At 42.7% G+C, this 22,624-nt stretch overlaps 1 protein-coding gene across 3 annotated transcripts in view; it reads left to right on the top strand.

The window, feature by feature from the left end:
• ZBED4 (zinc finger BED-type containing 4) overlaps window positions 1–10,333 on the top strand; it is a 102,901-nt gene extending 92,568 nt beyond the window's left edge. For all 3 annotated transcript variants that reach the window (XM_085654055.1, XM_085654052.1, XM_085654054.1), the window contains one exon: window positions 5,012–10,333. In XM_085654055.1, the coding sequence (XP_085510181.1) occupies window positions 5,302–8,853 (3,552 nt within the window). In that variant the 5' untranslated portion in view covers window positions 5,012–5,301 and the 3' untranslated portion in view covers window positions 8,854–10,333. The remainder of the gene's footprint in view (window positions 1–5,011) is intronic.
• The last annotated feature ends 12,291 nt before the right edge of the window (window positions 10,334–22,624 follow it).

Genomic DNA, 22,624 nt, shown 5'->3' with positions numbered 1-22,624 from the left:
GTACTTTCCAAGTAAGGTCTGCTTGTTAGTTGGTAGTGCGGGGGTCCCCAGTCACTCGTCACTCCTTACATGGGAGTCAGAGGTTGGTAGGTGGTTCGTGGGTTCCCATCCCCAGCACTGCTTCTCTTGTTGAATCCAGACTAAAGCCTTATCAGGCTTGTGTTTTGTTATGTTTAGCCTGCTGTTAAGGCGACTCCGAGTCTTGTGAATGGTTGGAGTCTTACTTTGTGTTCTTAACACGTATTAAGTATCTTTTACCTCCTTTGCTTATACCAAGAATAAGCACCTCCGCATCGTATCCCTACCCTACGTTCTCCTGAACACGTATCAGGTGGTGATTACTGCGAGGACCATTGAGCAGTGGGTTAGGTTTCCCATAGTTCTTCATAAGAAGCACGGTACTTGTTCTTCCTAAACATCTTGTATGAATGTGTGGAATATTATCCCTCTTTTTGTTCATGATTCCTACCTATCTGTTTTCTGCAACCCTAAAAGTGACTACTTACGCATAGGGAGATTGAGTACTACTCTTGGGACTTATCACAGGTGTTTCGTATAGAGCAATACATACATATTCCCGCAGACTATTACCAGAGCGGCTGGCGATAACCCTGGTAGGTTCCTGGGGTTTGAAGATTAGAAAGATAAAGGGTAGTGGTACATTGATATTCCTATAACCATCTTTGTGTTACAGCTGGGAGGCCCTATCATTCTTCCTGCCAGGATCCATCAAGTTCCTGCTGTTCCTCCTGCCAGGATCATCCGTCAAGACCTACCTGTCCCCCCACCTATCCTTGTTTTGTTTCCCTGTTTTCCCCAGCGGGTTCTCCGCACTCTAGAGTTTGATAGAGTCGGAGGAACGTGGGGGACGACTGCGGACTTTTCTCCAAGGCTCCGGACGCTCCTGCAGAACATCCGCGATCATTACAGTAGCGGACTTGATCCTGCAGATCACGGAGTGCACATTTTTTGTCCTCCGTTACAGAGTAGTGATGTTTTTCTCATCCTCCGTGATTCTGTCTGAGAATTTACGAAGATCGCGGGAGTGTTCAATGGCAGCAAGCACTTGGTCGAACCTATTGGAAGTGGACATCATTCTGGCAGGATCCACCAATGGCGTTTCTGGGATGGTTGACAGTGTAGCTGCACCGGTTGAAGATGGGCCCGGAGTGGTTGCCCGGAGTGTACCAATGATGAAAAGCCGAGGGTGTCTCCTCGCCCAAGCAATCATATGGTACCAAAATGGGTCCTGCGATTTCCCCCTGGCCCCCAACTCCTATGAAGGTGAAAAGAAACGTCTTAGGGTGGTTGTCTGAAGGAGTCACCGGGAGGCCACCAAGAGGGTATCCACATCTGAAGGAGTCCTTTTCTGTGGTTGTCAACCGCAGCCCCAATGCAATACAGTTGCCATTTGTGCTTGGCTCCAAGCAGGGCTCAAGGGCGATCCCTGGTGGGCGGTACGGCCCTTTCCCCTACCCACACACACCAATTGAGAGCCGATGTTGGGTGGGGGCTTGAATGATGACCAGGGAAGATGCAGTGCGTGAGGCGCCGGCTCCGTCTGGTGAGAGCAACAAAGAGTTTGCTCTTACAGTACTCTCCGTGCCTCAATGCGTGACTGGTAGGACTCAAAGTGCGTGTCATGTCACAGTGGTGGCAGGCTTTTTGTTGTGTTCAATGGTCTGGTCAGTTTGTGCCAATATCATTAAGCAGCAAGTCCTCTCCACACGCACCAACATGAGCGCCGATATGAAGGGAAATTGAGGAGGTCCAGCCTGGGTGCAGGAAAGCTTCGCAGGCCCCCAGCCAATGCCAAGCAATGGAGGGTAAGTGCAGAGACTGGTCCGGGCCACCTAGAGTACGATGGAAGGAGGGGAGCAAGGAGCAAGTTGATTCTGGCCCCTCAAGGCCATGATGCACAGCAGGAGATGCCTCTGAGGAAGGATACAGGCTTCGCTGAAGTGCAAGGCGTGCGTCATCATCCCAGCACCCGGGGCAGCGGTCCGCAGCAAAAGCATACCCCCTCAGGCGCACCAACACGGTCCCCCGTAGGTACCACCAGGGTAAGGCCACAGCCCGTCCTGCATCAATCAGGGCCAGGCAAGTGCTGGACCTGGTGTCTGGAATTATATAAGAGCCCGCCGAGCGTGTCAAAAATCCCAGCTGAATGAGGCAAGGGGTGCCCTTACACATAGGTAGCCCCTAACAGTCTGCCAAAGGATGCCCAAGCCCAGATGAATGAAGATATTTGGGCCGGTGATAGAAGCTTCAGAGAGTCACATGTTCCATCTTGGCTGGCCTAGCAACGCCCCCACATATGACATCATTCATGACCTGTTCAGTGACATTGACATCACTGATGACCTCATCCAAGCTTCCTTTGTACACATTGCTCATTAACCGGGTATACCATTAGAGCTATGATGGTAAGTAAGTGTAAGTTACAGTGCCATATTTGCCACAAAGTGCAAACTCCTTGAGCCATTTATTATAGCCATCCATCTAATGCTTTCCCACTTTGCCAATTTAAAACAGAAACCTGTTGTAGGAAGAGGGGATTTAATCTGAAACCCAAACACTGTTCGCAAGTTGTCTAAGACTGTGCAAAAATTTTATCTTTGCATTTTAGGAATTCATTTAGCTTTGCTCTGTGAATATCAAAGATCACACATCGCCCACTGTTCTACATTGGTGGACACAAAGGTTCTTGATGTATAGCACTTTTCTTCCCCTGGTGTAATTTGCGTGGCGAGTGGTAATAAGAGAGGAGAATTTCTCAGCTGACTTTTTTTGAAGGCAAAGCAGAAATGAAGCATTCTTTGAAATCTTCCTCTTCCCACACCACGGTAATTATTCGTCTTGATCACCAATTTTTTTATTCTGGTCCGATCCACCTCATATCTTGCTAATGTCCTTTTCTTCCTGCCTTGCACAACCTCTTAGTATCCTGGTGCTAACCCCTCAGGCTCGTCTCTTCTCTCATGTTCTACTACTCCCCATAACCTGAAAAGGGCCAGTCTGAATTTTGCTGCAGGACTTTCCAACAAGCTCCACAGTCAAATATTTGGATACTTTTCACTGTTAAACTTTTATACTGATCATATAAATATTTTTTTACTTATGTACGTTTTTTTTCTTCCCCAGCTTCTCCTGTATCATTGTCTCAGAGACCTTGAACCGCAATATAAACAGTACAATAATAAATATAGTTTTGAAGATCTATAAAATTTTGATACGCATGCAGAATCCTCTACCACCAATAGAATCTTAAATTGCTAAGGGTTTCCATCATGCAAACTTTACCCTTTACATATAGAAAACCTCCATTATTAGGTGCTAGCGAGTCTTTACAAATGTGACAAATCAGCAGGCTACATCGTCCAATGAATTATAAATGACCTTTAATATAGCGAAAGTTTCTTTTCTCCCAGTCCACACTTTCATCATGTTAGATTACCTTCTAAGTCATAATCTTGTACTCGCTTTGAACCCGGGACTCCTATTTTTACTACTGAAGAGACTTTCCATAAACTAGGCGATTGTATGGCTCTGTGTTTATTTAGAAAGAACAAAGACGCTCAGCTAATGTTTTTGTCAGTCCTGGACCCAGAAGAACAAAATTACACTGGCAGAGCAGTGGGCTTTTAGTGTGGCCAGGAGCACTTTGTATAGTAAAATGGCTACAACTGTTTTTGTAGCCCTTTCTGTAGTATGAATTGCTCTGGTACATAGTTAAGGCCTTTGCAATTGCAAATATGTGTTGCTTAATTTGCAAGAGGCTAAGCCCCTTTGATAGGAAACTTCAACTTGTACAGAAACATATCAGTGGTTCACTTGTGGATCCATGTTTCTGTAATGTATGGCCTACCATGTAAAAATTGTACTTTTCTGTTAGTAGAGTGAACAGGACTGAGTTGTTGAAGGCGCATACTCTGCTGAACTACCCTACCAGCCTGGACCACACCCTTCTTTTAAAAAGATTTTTTTGTAATTACTTTTATTCATAATTGCGGTCTTTAATTGTGCTAAGGCAACTAGATAATTACTGGTATGTATATTTCCCGGTCTTCTTAAAGCAGATTGTAAAATTCTTGTTCGTAAAAGACTTCATGTTTATTGCACCAAAGCAGAGATCGGAAGATCGTACCTAAACTACTAGTTTGAAAGGTATCAACGTTAACCACTGATAATGCTTATTGAAAGTGGTACTATTCATGTGCATCATCTGGAAAAGATGGTTCTTTTAGTTAGAAAGATCGTCACAACCTTTTTGCTGGATGTCTATTCGGTATTACCTCTTCCTTCTACTGCTATTTTTTTGTGTAGCTTGCTTTCAGCCAGTTCTTCAGGAAGAGCAATATGAGAGTAGCGAAAAGTAACCATGATGTTCATGCTGGTACTCTAGACTGGTTCTGCCCACCCCATCTGACCCCACCCTTAACAGTGATCATCATAGGCTCCCTGTTAAGCACATATTTGTCGAGCCTTGGTGGAAACCGGTAATTAGAATCTCTTAGGGAAAGGACCTAGTGAGCTGTGGACATGTATGCAGAGGACACCCCTCTACCCAAACCACTATTTTATAAGTAACAGCGTGCTTCAGTTAAGCTTTTTACAATCGGTTCTGAGGAAGGAGAACTACGACTAACTATGCAACATCATAAGGGTATTTTTGTTGTTTTATCTGTAATTTTTATTTTACTCGTCATTAACTACAGTAAAGAAATACAGTACTGTGCACGAGCAAAATCTCAGTCCTGATTTGATTTCACTGTTTTTTCATTTCACAAAATGGTGTGAAGTTTAAGGGTGAGCGAGGTGTTCAGCAAATTTTTCTCTTACATTAAGTACAATGTTTGTTTGGAATGCCAGCTTTAAAATAATTATTACAATCGAATTTTAATATTCCAAGTACCTAGGAAGAAACCCATTTATAAATATTTAGACTGGCTTTTTAAGTGTGCACACACAACTGTGTATCTGAACTACTTATTTTTGTTTTTCTCTGTAGGTGCTATGGAAATGGAAATCCATTCAAAGTGAATAGAATGATTTGTTTGTGAAAGAAGAGATTCTGCAGATATGGTTCTGTACACCAGGACAGATATACCAAGGAGCTTGGAGGTTTATTTATGCTACTACCCTGCAACATTACAATCTTCATCTCCATAAAATCAATTTTTTTTATATTTACTGAATGTTTTTGACTATACTGCTGAAGAAAATCCATTGGAATCAAGCTTTAACTGTGATCAAGTAAATATTTGACACTTTCTGCTGACAGGAGATGGTACATGATTGATGAATTATTTGTATTTATACATGAATGTGGACTGTGAATCTATGATTATGGAAAGCATAAAGGAGACATTCCCCCAAATGGAAAGAAGTTTTGTAAAAGAGAGAATAAGCCATTTTAAAAGTGAGAAAGAAGACAACAAAGAAAGCTGTGTTCTTGAAAGAATGGAAGTAAAAAGTGAATCTGAAGATTTCAAACACACAGACAGCAGTGATGAACAAGATGACCAAGAACAAAACTGCTTTAATAACTCACACAAGTATTTGTCTACAGATAATGAAGATGATTATGGAGCTCTATTTTCACAGTACACCAATTCCCTTTATGATGTAGCAATGGAAGCTGTGACTCAAAGTATGCTTTCCAACAGAAATCTAAGCAATCGTAAAAAATCCCCAGCTTGGAATCATTTTTTTATCTCTCCTCGAGACAGTACTAAAGCAATCTGTATGTACTGTATGAAAGAATTTAGCAGAGGCAAAAATGAAAAGGACCTTAGTACAAGTTGTCTTATGAGGCATGTTAGGCGGGCACACCCTACTGTACTTATTCAGGAAAATGGAAACTTGCCAGGAATATCATCCTATTCATTGCCAACATTACTACCCTTGCAGCTTGCAGATGCAAATGATCTAAATAGTGGGCTTTCTCCTACAAAGTTGGTCCAGAAAATTTCCTCTGAGTTTTTGCCTCCTGATGAAATGGAAGTGGAACATGTTTCTCGAACTTCAGCAGATGAAATCTTATCTGATTTATCAGTTTCTGAAAAATGCTGCAAAGAAGAAACCACAGATCACGGGTCACCAGAACATATATCCACTAATCAGTATGATGAAATGCCAGACAGTGGGGCAGAAAAACATCTTTCGGTTTCAAAGAGTTTATCTGGTTCAAGGAGACGATCAGCTGTATGGAAGCACTTTTATTTATCTCCTTTAGACAACTCAAAGGCTGTTTGTATTCACTGCATGAATGAATTTAGCAGAGGAAAAAATGGAAAGGATTTAGGGACGAGTTGTTTAATCCGGCATATGTGGAGAGCTCATCGGTCCATTGTTCTGCAAGAGAATGGAGGTGGGGCTAGTATACCTCCTCCATATACTGCTTCACCTATATTATTGCCTTCATTGCTGTCGGATGGAGATCCAACGTCTTCCCCTGGTAAATTGTTTAAAGAATCCATTTCAGTTTCCTCTTCTCCAGATCACATTTCAGAAGAAGGACACACAAATTCATCCTCTGGAGAGTTATTAATTGAGGATCCATCAGCCGTCCTGTCTTCTTCTGAAGATGTTGGGGATGCTTTAGCATCTTCGCCTGAGAAACCAGATCGTGCAAGTCCCTTTATATTTGAATCTGGTGTTGTTTTTCAGCAAAACAAAAAGATTATGAAAAGACTTAAATCAGAAGTATGGCATCATTTTTCATTATCCCCAGTAGATAATCTGAAAGCAGTGTGTAGGTACTGCAATTGCAAGATCAGTAGAGGAAAAAAAGGTGATGTGGGCACAAGCTGCTTGATGAGGCACCTTTGTAGACGTCACCCTGATGTTGTTGGAAACCAAAAGGGCTTTGTAGATGCAGGTTTGGCGAATTCTCCATATGCAACTTTAGCTTCTGCAGAATGCTCTTCGAAGGTATCTGATTTGCCATCTGTTGTCGCTCATGATAATCCAGTTATATTCCCCGTCAATAGCAAGAAGACTTCAAAGCTGTGGAACCACTTTTCAATTTGCTCTGCTGATTCAACTAAAGTAATATGCTTGCATTGTGGACGTACAATTAGCAGGGGGAAAAAGCCAACAAACTTGGGGACAAGCTGCCTTTTAAGACATCTGCAAAGATTTCATGTAAATGCCCTAGGAAGCAATGAAGTCCCTGAGCCTGTTTTATCTACTGCTGTAGATTTACACATGCCCCTAAGTACAGAACTACTGCCACCTTCTTCTTTAGATGAAACCAATGACAAATTTTGTGACTCTCACCCTGTTGCCAAAAAAATAACAAGTCTTGTAGCTGAAATGATTGCACTTGATCTTCAGCCATATTCCTTTGTAAATAATGTTGGTTTTAACAGACTACTTGAATATCTGCAACCTCAGTATTCTCTACCTTCACCATCTTACTTTTCCAGGACTGCAATTCCCGATATGTATGAAAATGTAAAAGAAATAATTGTTTCCCATTTGAAAGAAGCTGAAAGTGGTGTGATACATTTTACAGCGGGGATCTGGATGAGCAACCAAACACGAGAATATCTTACACTTACTGCACACTGGGTGACTTTTCAATCCTCATTTAGACCTCAGTGTGAAGATTACCACTGCTCAGCACTTTTACACGTATCGCAAATAGACTGTGACTATAATGGTGTCAATATTCAAAAACAGCTGGAATATTTATGGGAAACCTGGATAACCTCTTTTGGTCTACAAAACGGCATTATTGTAACAGATAATCATAGCATTGGGAAGACTTTAAATGAATGTGGACATTCAAGTGTGCACTGTTTTGGCCACACTGTGAATGTAATAGTTAGTGAAGCAATTAAAAGCCAGAGAATGGTCCAGAATCTCCTCAGCATTGCAAGGAAGATTTGTGAACGTGTTCATCGCTCTGTGAAGGCAAAAGAAAAGCTGGCTGATCTACAAAAGGAGTATGGACTTCCACAACATCCACTTATTCAGGATGTTCCCTCAAAGTGGAACACATCCTTTCATATGCTTGAAAGACTGATAGAACAGAAAAGAGCAGTTGATGAGATGTCAATAGAATGCAGCTTTCGTGAATTAATCAGCTGTGATCAGTGGGAAGTTATGCAATCTGTATGTCATGCTTTAAAACCTTTTGAAGCTGCAAGTCGAGAGATGAGCATGCACATGGCCACATTAAGCCAAGTGATTCCAATGATTCACATACTGAACAGAAAGATTGAAATGTTGTTTGAAGAGACCATGGGTATAGATACTATGTTAAAGTCATTAAAAGAAGCCATGGTTTGTAGGCTTTCCTCAACCCTTCATGATCCTAGATACATTTTTGCTACACTTTTGGATCCCCGATATAAAACCTCTTTGTTTGCAGAAGAGGAGGCTGAACAATACAAGCAGGATTTAATCAGGGAGCTGGAAATATTGAGTTCTACCTCAGATGAGCCATTTTGTAATGGATATGACATTGGTTCATCATCTAAAAAAACATTTGCCGACCAAGATAGCATTTGGTCCCTTATGGACAGCATGAAAAAGACAAAAGAAATCAAAGAGAAAGCTAAGTTACCAGATGAAATTGTGGTTGCCTACTTGGATGAAGAAGTACTTGAGCATAACTGTGATCCTCTTGCTTACTGGAATTTAAAGAAGTTGTGTTGGCCAGTCCTGTCAAAGCTGGCAGTCAGATTCCTTGGCTGTCCTCCAAGCATTATTCCGTCTGAGAGAATGTTCAGCACATCTAATGAGAATACCAGTGTTAGCCAATCAAGGCTAATGATAGAACATTTTGAAAAACTCATATTTTTGAAAGTCAATCTTCCTCTCATCTACTTTCAGTATTGACCCTCTAATTGCCAGATTAGAACTTTTGTCATGGCATACTGGTTATTAACTGCGTTTGTATCTAGAGTGGCAATCCTCCTGCAGTTGAGGAGCATGTATGACATCTAATCAGTGACTGTAATTATATTCATTAGTTTCTCTTTTTGGCTTTAAACATGTCTACATGTGCCTTATTCATAGTTCTTCAGGCTAAATATTGTAAATATGTTTTTTAAGACCTTCACACTAGAAATAGACTGTCCTGTCTGTGTATAGTATGGATCTGTAGCTTTTAATCTTCAGAACTGTATATGAAAATGTTAAAAGTTGGCCATTTTTTTCAGAAAATGGCAACAAAGATGTAAACAGTTTATTCTGTAGTTTGTTTTATTAAATTGTGTAAAAAAGCAAGGTACTGTATTTTACTAAGAATAAGTTTAGCGGCACTGGAGGAAGGGCCACACGTCCTTGCATATAAGAAATAACTAAGGAGTGTATGCACCACACCCATTACGTAGAAATGAAAAGAAAGGTCCTCACATTCACTCTTATTAAATCATTCAAACGTCTGTTTCCATTACAGAAATTTCAAATGGGAGTCTTTTGGTTGAGTAGCATTCAGGCTTGTCCCAATCTTCCTATCTCTCCAATATTGTAGGATGCTATCCAGCACTGTTACACCATCCATTGTAATCTTATAGATTTTGGTAATGTTATCAAATTCATGATCAAATATAATTCTTAATAGATAACTGCCTCTCACCATCAAGAAGTTTGATGTGCATTGTTGGTACATATATGCACCTTTTTATAAAGTTTTTAAATGTCCTTTATAGCTGTTAATTTCTTGTTTAAAATCGAACCAAATGGAACAAATATAATTTATAAAACAAGTTAAATGAACTTTAACTTTGAATGCCCTTATTATGGGCTTAAGTTTGACTGTTTTAAATGTTTATCCGTTTTATCAATGTTGGTCAGTTGACTACTATTTGTGTTACAGGAGCAAGAATTAATGCAATTCTGTTTCACTGAAAACGTTTTTTAATTGTCCATGATTAAAAAAGCTCAGTAATACCTTTCTTAATCATCTTATTGCTAGTAAGTATGGTTCCTTTCCATTAACTCAGAATTCCTGCCTCACGTGTGAATGTGAAAATGTTAATTTTAGTTTTTTGGGTTGCTCAGGATTGCCATTCTAACAAAGACAAATAAGAGTGCTAAACCCTCCAGCAATCTGAAATTTCTAATGTAGTCTGTGATTGTAAATTAAAACCATGTTTTATTTGTTAACCCTTGTTTAAAAATGTTTTGCAAATTTTTCATGAAATACTTTGATGGGTAAAACGTCATTTAGTCGATTATCACCCTCAGAAAATGTGTAATTTTGTTTAAAATACTGTACGTAAGCCTAACTTTATTTTAAATTTATCATGTTTTAGTGTATTTATAAATGGTGAGGATCTTTGTTTCTAAAATTAAACTATTGGCGAATTTTCAATTAATGTTTCTAGTGCTACCTCATATATATTGGAGCCAGATCACTCAATTACTACTGACCGGAAAATACACCGGGAATGCATTGAATGACTTATCGTGTTTCTCCTCCACATGCGTGATAGAAAATACAGTTCTAAACAAACAAAAATCTAGAGCTTGTTCTTCTTTTTGAAAGACGGCAGATCTTGGCCTCTAAATTGAGACCGGTTTCAAGGGCCAGACAGAAAGAATGTTTTCTGGTCTCCAAACTACAGATCGATTTACAAATGTGGATTTTTGAACGACTGAGTTGAAATATTGAGCGTACTTTCTTTTCAGCTGTCAGACTAGACCCTTGGGTCCTACGCATTCATATATATTTTATTTTTTTAAAGATTAAGCATTTTGGACAACACTGCTTACAATTTATGGCAACAATGTGAAAGAAGCTTTAAAATTGAAATTTGTTGGTGCCTTAAAATTAGAGTGCATAATGAGTAAAACCTCTACATTAATATGGAGCAAGAAATCGGATGATTAAAGTATAAAATATTTGCATGTTTCAAAACCTCTTTTGAAAGAACTAGCCCACCGCATGTTTATTCGCCTTAAAGTACCAATAAAGCCTCTGTGCTTATTAATATACTCATTCACTTTTATTGTTTTGGCACTTGTTATGAGACATTTATTTTTCTCATTAATTGTAATCATGAAGAATTTACTTCTCCGCTAGTATATCGTAGGCAATCGCCTCAAACACCTATTTACCTCAAATTAATTTAAGTTTCCAATACATTAACTGCTAAAAATTATTCCTTTATTTAGTATCAAAAGTTAACCTATTCCTAATGTATTTCAAATTCTTAGTGTCAAGAAATAATATTCTGCAGACAGAGCACACCCAATCTTAATGAGATTATATTTTCATAATACTTTATTGATTGACCCAAGAGACAAACCAATTAATGACACAACATTTAAATATTGTTCTTTATTAAATCAGTCATTTAGCATTTCTTTATTTTCACATCTAGCCAAATTTCACAGGTGTGTCAAAACAGTGGTGGGTATTGAAATTGGTCCAAATGGTACTCTTGGTAAGCAGAGGTATAGGGTTGTAGATATCCTTAAACACTGGCCAGGGTGGGTGTGGTGAGGCCTCCAGCTTATTTTGATTAGAGTGCCTTTGGCCTCAGTGATGTTATGTAGATGACCTCATTGCTTGTTCTTCTACTTAATTTGTTTTCTTCACTTGAGGGACTTTGTTTCTGGCTCACGATTCAGACTGTGTTTTTTATTTTTTTTGGCTCAGGGGGGTTCAATGATGAGCTATCCATTATGTCTATCTCTGTATTCCTTTCTTAATGTAAATCCTGATTCTGCTCAGTATCCCATACTCCAAACAGCATTAGCTTCAGACCACCACCAGAAATCAGTCCATAAGTATGATTTGACTTCCGGGATATGCCAGCAGCTTTACTATTTTTTTCTTTAAGTAATTGCTTTACCTTTACTGACCGTAGGTTTGTGATGTCAGAAGTCATGGCTTTGTTCACATGACACCCAAAGGAATAGGACAAATAATCTTTGAAGTGAGCAAAAGCAGCAACCTGCTCTTTCTCAGTGTATTTACTTTATGTAGGCGAGGGATGCTCTGGATACGCTTTTTTTGTTAGTGGCCACATTTCCCTTCTACATAACGATAATTGTCATTGCTTCAAGTTGAACAAGACTTTAGTTACCCAGTCTCCTGAGACTATTTGTGTTGCCCGACTTATCATCTTTGTAGAGCAAACTGCTGTCTAAGTAGTGCCTATACTACTTCATGCAACATCAAAAGATTGTTCCTGCCAATCTGATTCATAATATGGCTGGTTACCTTCTTAGACTGGTGATTGATGAGCTATCAGCCAGCCATTTTCCCTCCCCCCAAGTGTATCTTACAAGATGTTAGTCTGTTGGCAGGCTGGATTATACAAGTGGTGGGTTAAGCTATGTCCTTGTTAAGAGGTAATTACAGTGTGTGCACATGTAATGTCTCTTTTATCTTTTAGATGTTTAACCTTCTCAGGAGCAGGTCTCCTTAGCTAAGGTAACACTGGTTCTACTGATCCTAAAGGGCTCACAGAATTATTTTTCTCACTGTATTTATGTCTTCAGCTGGGCACCAACATTTCTAGCTAAAGCAAATAAGAATTTTCAGTTCTATTGAGCAAACACAGGTGAGTTATGTAATCAATTTTTTTGTTTTGTTTCAAAAACATCCCTTCATATTACAGTAAAGATAGCAATAAAAAGTCCAGAATCAAACTACAAAATCCATAATACCTTGTAACCATTTACAATCAACGATGCCCTAGAACACAGTTATGCCACTGCCAATGTCCTTTTTCTTTCAGCGTGACAGACAATCCCAGAATTAGACTGAAACAGAATCATCTACTCTTGTTTTTACTCTGAAACTAAAACATACACCCAGCGTTAATATACCATCTCGCATCCAGTTTAAGAAAACTAGAATAAGGAGGTAAAAAAAAGTTTACCATTGTATGCTAAGGAAAATGCATCATGCAAATGACTAAGGGCCTCATGTAGGTAAATAAATTTTACCGGTTCTTAAATACCGAGCCGTACCGAATCGGTAAATAAGAATCGGTAAGTTACATGTAGGTAAAAATTCGGTAACAGTTACCGAATCGGTAACATTCGGTAATTAAGAATCGGAAATGACCGAATCGGTAAATACCGAGGTGGTATATACCGAATCGGAAAATACCGAGGTGGTATATACCGACTCGGAAGATACCGAGGTGGTATATACCGAATCGGAAAATACCGATTCGGCATGTACGGATTCGGTAAAGAAAATCACATGACTTGACGAAACAGCTAATCAAGTGCAACGACAGCCCACCCAACAAGGAACAGGCCACACCCAGGCAGGTGTACAAAATTAGCCGAAGTGGCCACACCCAGGCAGGTGTACATAATCAGCCGACCCTGGAGAGGCTTGGAGTGCAGAGGAGAGGCAAGGAGCCGTTGCATGTGCGAGCGGGTAAACGAACAGCATGTCCAGCCAGAGAACACAGAAAGACGGAGGGGAAAGGAGGAGGAAGCTGAAATTTAGCCCCAAGGAACTCCAGGTGCTGGTGGAGGAGGTGGTGAAGCAGCACCACAAGCTGTTCGGAAGGCAATCCCTGCAAGTGCCTGAGGTGGAAAAGCGCAACATATGGCTGGCCATCCAGGCGCAGGTCAATGCTGTGGGAGTGACCCACAGGGACATTGAGGTACTCAAAAAGCGCTGGTATGACCTCCGGATTGTAACCAAGAGGAAGATGGGCGACATCCAGAAGGAGGCCAGCCAGACCGGAGGTGGAACCAACAGGGCACCTGCCCTCACCGAACTGGAGGAGCTGGTGGCGGCCACAATCGAGCAAGAGAGCGTCGTGGGACTTGGGGACGCCGACAGCTCTGCCAGAGCCGCAACACACCAAGGTAAGACGAAAGCACAGCAATGTAGCCCCCCCAACCCCTATCCCACATCCCCCAATTGTGAATCGAGAATCACACTGCAGTCCACACGTGTCAGTGCAGACAGGCAATGCATTCCGGGAGATGTAGTCAGGGCAACACTAACCATGACGTAAATGTTACAGGGCAACAAGGCATGTCACGCACTCGAGGCACAAGGAGACAGGGGACATATTGGAATGTGAAATGATTTATTGTGACGCATGCAATGCAGCCCTTCGGGGACACTGAGCCAATGTTGTATTTCTGTCCACAGATGTGACACCATGCAGGACAGGGCATGCTGCAGGAGAGACGGCACACCGGCCACATATATCGCCGCAAGCCAGCACATGTTCAGACCAGGGAGCAGGCCCACTGGCAGCCGCACCACCTACACAGCCAGCCTCGCCGCACACAGAGCCAGCATCACCTCACCCAGAGCCAGCATCACCACCACCAGAGCCAGCATCGCCACTCATGTTCGAATCACCGGCCACATCCCCGCTTGCAGGCGTGAGAATGAGGAGGCGTCCAGCAGCCAGGCTACGAGCCTTAGACACCTCGTCAGACGACAGCATGGGACCAGAAGACCGCACCGGGCCCCAGGAAGGGAGCCATGCCACTGTGCCCCACACCTCACAGGCAGCACAGACGGAAGCAAGAGGGCGCCGCAGGTCGCGTGTCCAGAGTCCACCAGCACCCACTGACGGCCATGGTGTCTTCTTGGGGCTCGAGGGCCAAATGTTAAAGCAACAGCGCCTGCAATCAAAGGCAGTCATGTCAGTCCAGAGGCACATGCGGGTGATGACGACAACATTAGTCAACATGGACACTAACATTAGCGGCATGGCTGCGGGCATTCGGGACATGTCCCAGTCTATCCAGCAGTTGTGCAGCAAACTAGATGCTGACATCGAAGCACGGCGCCGGGAACACCGGAGAAGGGACACCACCAGCAGGGCACTCAACCGTCTGGCAACTGCGACTTCTCTACTGTGCCGGCGCTCTGTGACGATGCAGGAGGGCCTCACACAGTGCTGCAGCGACCTGTCTCGGGGGATGGTGCAGGTGACAAGTGCACTAGGGGTGCTATTGCCTAGTCAGGCGTCGACAACTGCTGCAGGGGATGCTGCGGAGAGCATCGACACCAGCAGCAGCATCACACCCCCCGTCCCAGAAGCACGCAGGAGCAGCAGGCGGCTTGGGGTTGGCTCTAGTGAGGATGCACAGGCCGTGCAACCCACCACTGCAGCGCGTATGCGCAAACATTGATGTTGCCCTGCTTTGCCACTTCCCATTGGGTGACGTAACCCTGGACATACTACTTGTATAGATGGTATATTGCCAGATTGGCCTGTTCATGTGTTCATGGCGTGGTGCCACATTAAAACTACGTCATGACTTCTCACAACTCGCTGTGTCCCCTTACTTACTCAGAAATAGTTGGCTGTGATCTCTGCCCGTCTCTCTCTCCCATCGATTGCAGTTGGCACTCTAGCTGCGTTGCCCTCTGGCTGGCCTGACTCATCCTCGTTGTCCTCATAATATGTTAGTTCCACATCTGTCCCTTTTTTCGTGGCAAGGTTGTGCAGCATTGCACAAGTGGCAATAATCTTGCAGCAGGTGATGGGTTTGTACTGGCGTGCGCCTCCGCTCTTGTGCAGGCAGCGGAACCTGCTCTTCAGTAGTCCAAACGTGCGCTCCACCACATTGCGTGTTGTTTTGTGTGCCACGTTGTATCGTCTCTCACTCTGGGTTGCTGGGTGTAGGTAGGGAGTGAGGATGAATGACCGGCATGCATATGCACTGTCGCCTGGATGAGTGAAAGGGAACCATCAGTAACATGCCTCATGACACTATGATTTGCAGGTTTCAAGGGGCGTCACTGTTACTTACCTAGCAGGTATCCCTCTCCAAATTCTCCGGCACTCAGTCGTGTGTATATCCCACTATTCTGGAAGATGTAAGAGTCGTGGGTGCTCCCAGGAAACTTTGCAACAATATCTGTGATGATGTTCCCTGCATCACAGATCACCTGCACATTGATGGAGTGGGTGGACTTCCTGTTCCTGTAGATGTGCTCTGTATCAGCTGGTGGACAGATTGGGATGTGTGTACCATCAATACAGCCGATGACATGGGGGAACTGTGCCATGTGATAAAAGTCTGTTTTTGTTTTCTGCAGTGCAGCCTGTGTGTTGGGGAAGCTGATGTAGTGGTGCATTCTCTGCATCATGGCATCCAGAAACTTCCTGAAGAAACGTGACAGGCAACTCTGGGATACCCCACCCACCGCAGCTATCACCACCTGATAACTGCCGGATGCCAGCAGATGTAGGCTGCAGAGCACCTGCACATGTGGGGGTATGGCGTGCGCCCTTCTTATTGGCTGGTCCAGGCGTGGGTGTAGGTCCCTGATTAAGTCCATGATGGTTTCGGGGTCTAGCCTGTACCTCTCGTGTATCTCTGCATCAGTCAGCTGGAATAGTGTGATGCGCTGTCTGTAGATTTGTTCCTCCCGTCGCCACACCCTCAGTCCTGCTGCCTGTAGACGTAGGCGCCTTGCAATGACGTACATAGCGGCCATGTTGTCCACGCTGTAGCATTTTGGGTTTGCATTTATCCATTGTTGATGGTTACCACCTGCTTTTCATCCGTGTTAATTACCGACTCTTATTTAACGAATTTACAGGATTTCTTAATTACCGAGTGCTCCTACATGTCATTTTAAAATTTTACCACTTCATATTTACCACTTCATGTTTACCGATTCGTTAATTTTGTATTCGGTAAATTTGAATCGGTATTTTAGAATTCGGAATATATGAATCGGTATTTACCGCCTCATATTTACCGAAAAGTGGTTTTTGGACTCCTACATCTCACTTGTCTGAATACCGGTCGGTAACGGCATATTTACCGAAAATCGGCCGTTACCGACCGGTATTTGGCTACCTACATGAGGCCCTAAGTGCCGCAAAATAGCACAATTCAATTCGTTACAATCGCAGGGTGGGGATAATTGTCGCCTAGTCTACTTCATAGAATTGAACATTCTTATTTGCGTTAGCTGTACAATTTCACATTTTATGGCTGTACCGCAGGTGAGGATTATGCACATTTTAAAAACTGATCCACTACAATAGAAAAAAGATTACTCCCTGGTTTAAAGTAGAATCTTGTAAAAGTGGAATCGGACGATCTGTCAGCTGCCTGCATAATGTCCTCAAGAAAGCATCTAAAGGATAGGATTTGCAAGCTAGGTCCCCTCTTACCAACTGGGCACTGAAACAAAAATGATCAGTGCCTGCTAGTGACATGCTCCATATGACCCACCTAGCCAGTGTATGCGAAGACAGTGGGTTAAAAGACTTTCTTTAAGAGATCAATATTGAGAAGCTCTAAACTCTAATTATTACTTTATAAGTGTGTAAACAATACTCACCTTTCAATCAGTATCTGAAGTATGATGAACAATAGTTCTTGTACTCCAGTTACCTCTCCTAGAAAGTGTGATAGAGACTCTCTCTCCGGTGTGAAAATCATACCAGCTACTCCAAAGCATATACATCAGAAACCCCTGGAGAGAAGGCTAATCGTGTTAGCATTGTTAACTTACCAGAAAGCTGCTTTTCAAGGTAGAAAACAAATCTGTGAAAGACAAGGAATTTCAAAACAATACCTACGTCCCATAGGTAGCCCTATTTAGACTCTTGTGGTACAGTGAATGTATTGCCCCTTAAAAGCTTTGTTACCAACGGATTTTTTATCTATATGGTGATCAGCAATAGGGAGATGCCCATCAGATATAGCTAACCCGTAAATGCTGACAGTCTTAAAAGAAAGGCCTGCAGAGGCTCAACTAATCAAAAAGTGACAATTCTAATCTATCTAATTCTTCTGTCCTGGGACGAGAACAGCTATTACTGAGAGGATGTGAGAAAGGCCATAGGGCTGGAAGATTTTTGCTATCTTGGCCAGAATTCGACATCTTTAGCTGCCTTACCAGTTGATGTCTCATCACAAAATAGGAGCTACAGAGGGTAAGTGCCAAGCCGCCCTCCACTCAAAATCAATATATCAAGCAAGGCAAGGCACCAAAGAGGGGTATCAACTTTTAGCATAGGACCAAAAAACTGTTTAGAGAGAAAAAACAATTTTTCTTCTACTACTGGTATTCTTATCCAGAAATTATTTAGGTCCAGCCACCCTCAATTTATCAAACTTCAAACAACAAACAGCCCTTCACTACCCATCACCTTCACAAAAACAAATCAAAAGTATTTAAGCAGAAAAGAAGGTGAAGCATGAGTGGGCCCCTCACGTACGCACCACCAGGGAGGCTGCCAGCCGGTTCTCGCTAGTATGCCCACGTTTTCTCATCATCGGGTACCCACTCATGGGAGAAAGAAATTAGAGTCCAGTGAAGAGAAAAGAGGGAACAGGTCGCAAGAGAAAGCTGTGTTCCTGTTCCCAGCAGAAAAAGAAGAAAAGACAAAACCCGTGAATTGCAAAGAACGACTGTTCAAAGCAATCTTTAAAATTGAGTTGTAGACTCACGTCACAGTCACCCTCTTTATTCAAGACAGTGAGCCCACTCAAAAGTAAAAACACAAAATGTTGTTACCCGTTTCAAAGAAGGCCAACATGTTTCATTGCCACTTAACTTTGTTCTGGCAAATTCATCAGGGCAAGGGTTTCAAAAGGTTTCAATCACCTCACTGGAATTGTAATTTTGGGATTGCAGAAGGGCTGTTTAGAGAATAAAAACAGAACCAAAACAGAAATAGAGGTTCCTGTTTAATCATCAAATGGCACACACCAACCTATCGTGGTTATAATCAAAGATTCCTGCACTTAGGGTAGTATGATATATTTACCATGTAGAGGCGGAGGGCATTCGTACCTGCCTCCACTATGCCACAGGGGGTTATAATAATTACTGACCCCCGAGTGAATGGCAACACTATTATTTGCTCATACACCGCCTGTGGAAAAAGGAAAGATACAGCAGTCATGCACAGTCATGAACAGGAACACAGCTTTCTCTTGCGACCTGTTCCCTCTTTCCTCTTCACTGGACTCTAATTTCTTTCTCCCATGAGTGGGTACCCGATGATGAGAAAACGTGGGCATACTAGCGAGAACCGGCTGGCAGCCTCCCTGGTGGTGCGTACGTGAGGGGCCCACTCATGCTTCACCTTCTTTTCTGCTTAAATACTTTTGATTTGTTTTTGTGAAGGTGATGGGTAGTGAAGGGCTGTTTGTTGTTTGAAGTTTGATAAATTGAGGGTGGCTGGACCTAAATAATTTCTGGATAAGAATACCAGTAGTAGAAGAAAAATTGTTTTTTCTCTCTAAACAGTTTTTTGGTCCTATGCTAAAAGTTGATACCCCTCTTTGGTGCCTTGCCTTGCTTGATATATTTACCAGTTGATGTGTCAGAAATCTGACACATTCGTTGTAGAGTCAAAGAGCGAATGGAAAACGAACCCCTTGGGAGTTCCAAGGACTTGTTGTGGAGAACTTACTCCTCTTCCGACCATCTGCTTCCTACCATCAAATCCCTGCATCGAGCTCCACAGCCCTGCTGATCTATTACAGCATCTGGAGTCAGACTGAAGCTGGTTCTTTTATTCCACTTCTTCATGTGAGAGAACCATCAGTTCAGCTCTATATTGACTTTTTCTAAGTGCAGCTGAGTCGGTGTAAACCGTACCTTTTTTGAAGATGCAGAATTTTAGGTGTTGAAGGGCTTGATAATGGAGAGGTCCTGGGACTTATCGTCTGAACTGCAGAAGCCAGAATACCAAGCAATCTGGTGATTATTCTAAGAAACACATCCTTCAGTAAGACTCTACCACGCTCTTATTTGATTACCCTGATCTTGTGATTCGGCAGGGATAACGTCACAGAGACCAGTTTGATTCAGATCTCCAAAACTCAATCTGAGTGGATTGAGTAGGTGATACTTTTGTTTGTTGAAAACAAAGCCTTAACATTGTAGGAGACTTCCTGTCAAATGCTGATACTGAAGGAGACCAGATTTGTCATTATAAAATGAATCCCTCTGGCTTGTAGGTACTCCATCACTGGGCGCATGACCTTGTTGAAACATCAATGGATTCTAAACAATACAGCAGAGCCAGAAATTTGAAGAAGTGGGACTGCATTAAAATCAAAGGAATTAATGATAAGAAGGAAGGTAAGCGTACTTTTGGTCAAGACACCCCAAACAATTTATTTCTCTAACGGGTCGCCCAAAAGATAGATTCCTTATCCCGTTTATCTTGATAGTTATGTAACTAAGCCAGACATTGACTTCTTGAAGGTTGAGTGCCAAACATTGAGGGGGGTGTTGGCTGGGGTTGCTCAACATTTTGTATAAAATACCAAGACCCAGGCATCCAGGGGGAGCTGACAAGAACTGGTAAAATGTTATCCTGGCTAAAACAACAAGAGAGGAAAACTGCACACACACCTGGGAAGGAGGAGGGTAGAGGTACCACGTCAGATGCTGCCACTTGAAACCTATTGCGTGAGAAGGTAAGGAGGTGTGTGCTCTAACTTATTCACTCCAAACACTGCACTTGCAAGATAACCCTGGAAAAGGGGGCTTTACTGAAGGAACAACCATCCACAACCCCAGCCTCTGCTGGTCATGCCAAAAACCCCTTGGCTAAACACCTTGAGGGCGTTTTGTTGCAAGAAGTGAATGCACTCACCAATCTATCTACTTCCTTTACAAACGTGTTACAAATAAAAAAGGCCTTTTACAGCCAGGCCTGTCTCATTGGTAGCTGCGTCATCTTATTTTTGGTCAATGAGCAAAGTAATGGAACAACAGCTCTGTGTTGAGGTGGTGCACTTTCCATTACTCAAGCAGATAGTAAGTTGGGCAAAACGACCAAAATTTCCAGGTCTATAGGGATTTCCTCAGCCTTGACAGATCTTAAAGATTTTTGTTAAAGGATCCTACAGGTTCAATAGTTTATCCTGGCAAGCTCTCCAGGATCTGTCGGTGCCCTGCTGGGGGACCCGGGCAAACATGCCTACCAAGGTTGCCAGTTTCAGATCCATATTTGGAGTGTAAGCAACAGGAACCTCGGAGGATGGTCTGGGACATTCTACCTTAAAACGATTGCTACTGTCTTTGATAAAAGATTTTCAGAGTCTTGATTGGCTATAGCTACCGTTTTCGCAGAGTGTGCCCAACTACTAGACTGGAACGAATAATGTCCTCTTGGTTAAAAATGTCATCAAGGTCGTGGCCTGATAATTGAAGGTAGTTAGTGGACTGTCCTCGCCTTCCTTTTGTCTTTTTTCCTTTTACCAGAGGCACACCTGGAACAATCCTGTCCTCTTCAGTATTTGAGATGCCCCTTATGTCTTCTAGTTGTCTTGTTCATCTGATTGAGCAGCAAAACTCCCCAACCGGGGTATGTCCGAAAGATCTTTGAGGTACTCTGCCTTCAGCCCTTCTAAAACATCTGACGTAGAACAAGACCATCTGCCCTATAGCAGGATTTTAGGGTCAGGGTGATCCTTTCCTCCAAAGATTGAAGTGGGTGGCCCAAGGTGCTCAAGAGGCATAACATTTATGTATGGCTTGTTCTAAGACCCACCTATCTTGCCCAAAAGTACAGGACACCGCTTGCTCTGCAGTTAGGTCCACATACGACCCTGACTAAGGCAGACCCCGTAACATGGTGGCCAGTAAATATGAAATTAAGAAATCAGATCGTCTCAACTTGCGTCCCATACAAGGAAGACACCCTATGTGTACTAGGGCAGTCTGCTTTCTACCTTATCCCTATCAGAATAGAGAAGTCAGTGCCCTTACGCAAGCCCTGCTGAAGGGTTGGGCTGTGGAGAGCTACCAAGGTTTAATCAATATTTACAGGCCTATCAGTGAGAAGCAGGTGGGGCATCTGGGCCGCAGGGCAGTAAGATCAACCCAATTTGTGTGAAAAGCCCGATGGGTGGAGAGCGGGTGCATTCAGCACCAGCAAGAAGACTGGGCCCAGGGAGGCCGAGGAGGAGCACAAAGTGAGGCACCATCAGGACCCAAATCTCACCCCGCTAAAGAGGATGGTGCATCTATCAAGCACAGCCTAACTGACTGACGAGGAAGATGAACAACTGAATGCGAAGGACGCCACCGATTGAGTCCGTTTGAATGTCACTCAACTACCTGAAAAGAAAACGCTGAATAAGTTAGAGAGGTACTTGTCTTAAGCTACAGAGCACCAAGAAAGAGGATGTTGGCAGCGGCTTAAGTTTAATGGGGAATTTCTGGATAATGATTGATTACAAGGCAACATGGTTTTGTACTTCTGACTTAGTTTCTTTTATTGCTGTCTTTACTGTAATATGATTGGCTGCTCTTGAAAGCAAGAAAGGGATTGCATAATCCTCAACTCTGGCCCTGCCATAGAATCTAGTTCTTACCTTATTGGTAAACTGCACATTTCTACCTCTTGAGACTTCTCACTTTAAAGGTGCCTTTTCATCGGCATGCATAGCTGGTGAGCTTCAGGCATTTTTGCTCCGGTTTGTCATTTACTTTATTCGTAATTGATAAGGTAGTTCTACATGATAAGCCACCTTTTTTTTGTTAGAGGTGTTTTTGGAATTTAATATACTAAAGTAAATAATATGCAGATTTACAGAGCACACTATAATGCTGGAAGTTATCCTAATGCTGAGCAGGTGGGATTTTAGGCCCACCTAGGGCCTAGTGGGACCACTAGAAAAATCCAGGTCTTCAGCTTCTTGCGGATTTCAAGAAGTGAGTTGC

The sequence above is a fragment of the Triturus cristatus genome, chromosome 4_1 (genome assembly GCF_964204655.1).
Source record: "Triturus cristatus chromosome 4_1, aTriCri1.1, whole genome shotgun sequence".
Lineage (NCBI taxonomy): Eukaryota > Metazoa > Chordata > Amphibia > Caudata > Salamandridae > Triturus > Triturus cristatus.
The sequence above is the reverse complement of the archived record's forward strand: the minus strand, read 5'-3'. Positions and strand labels throughout refer to the sequence as shown.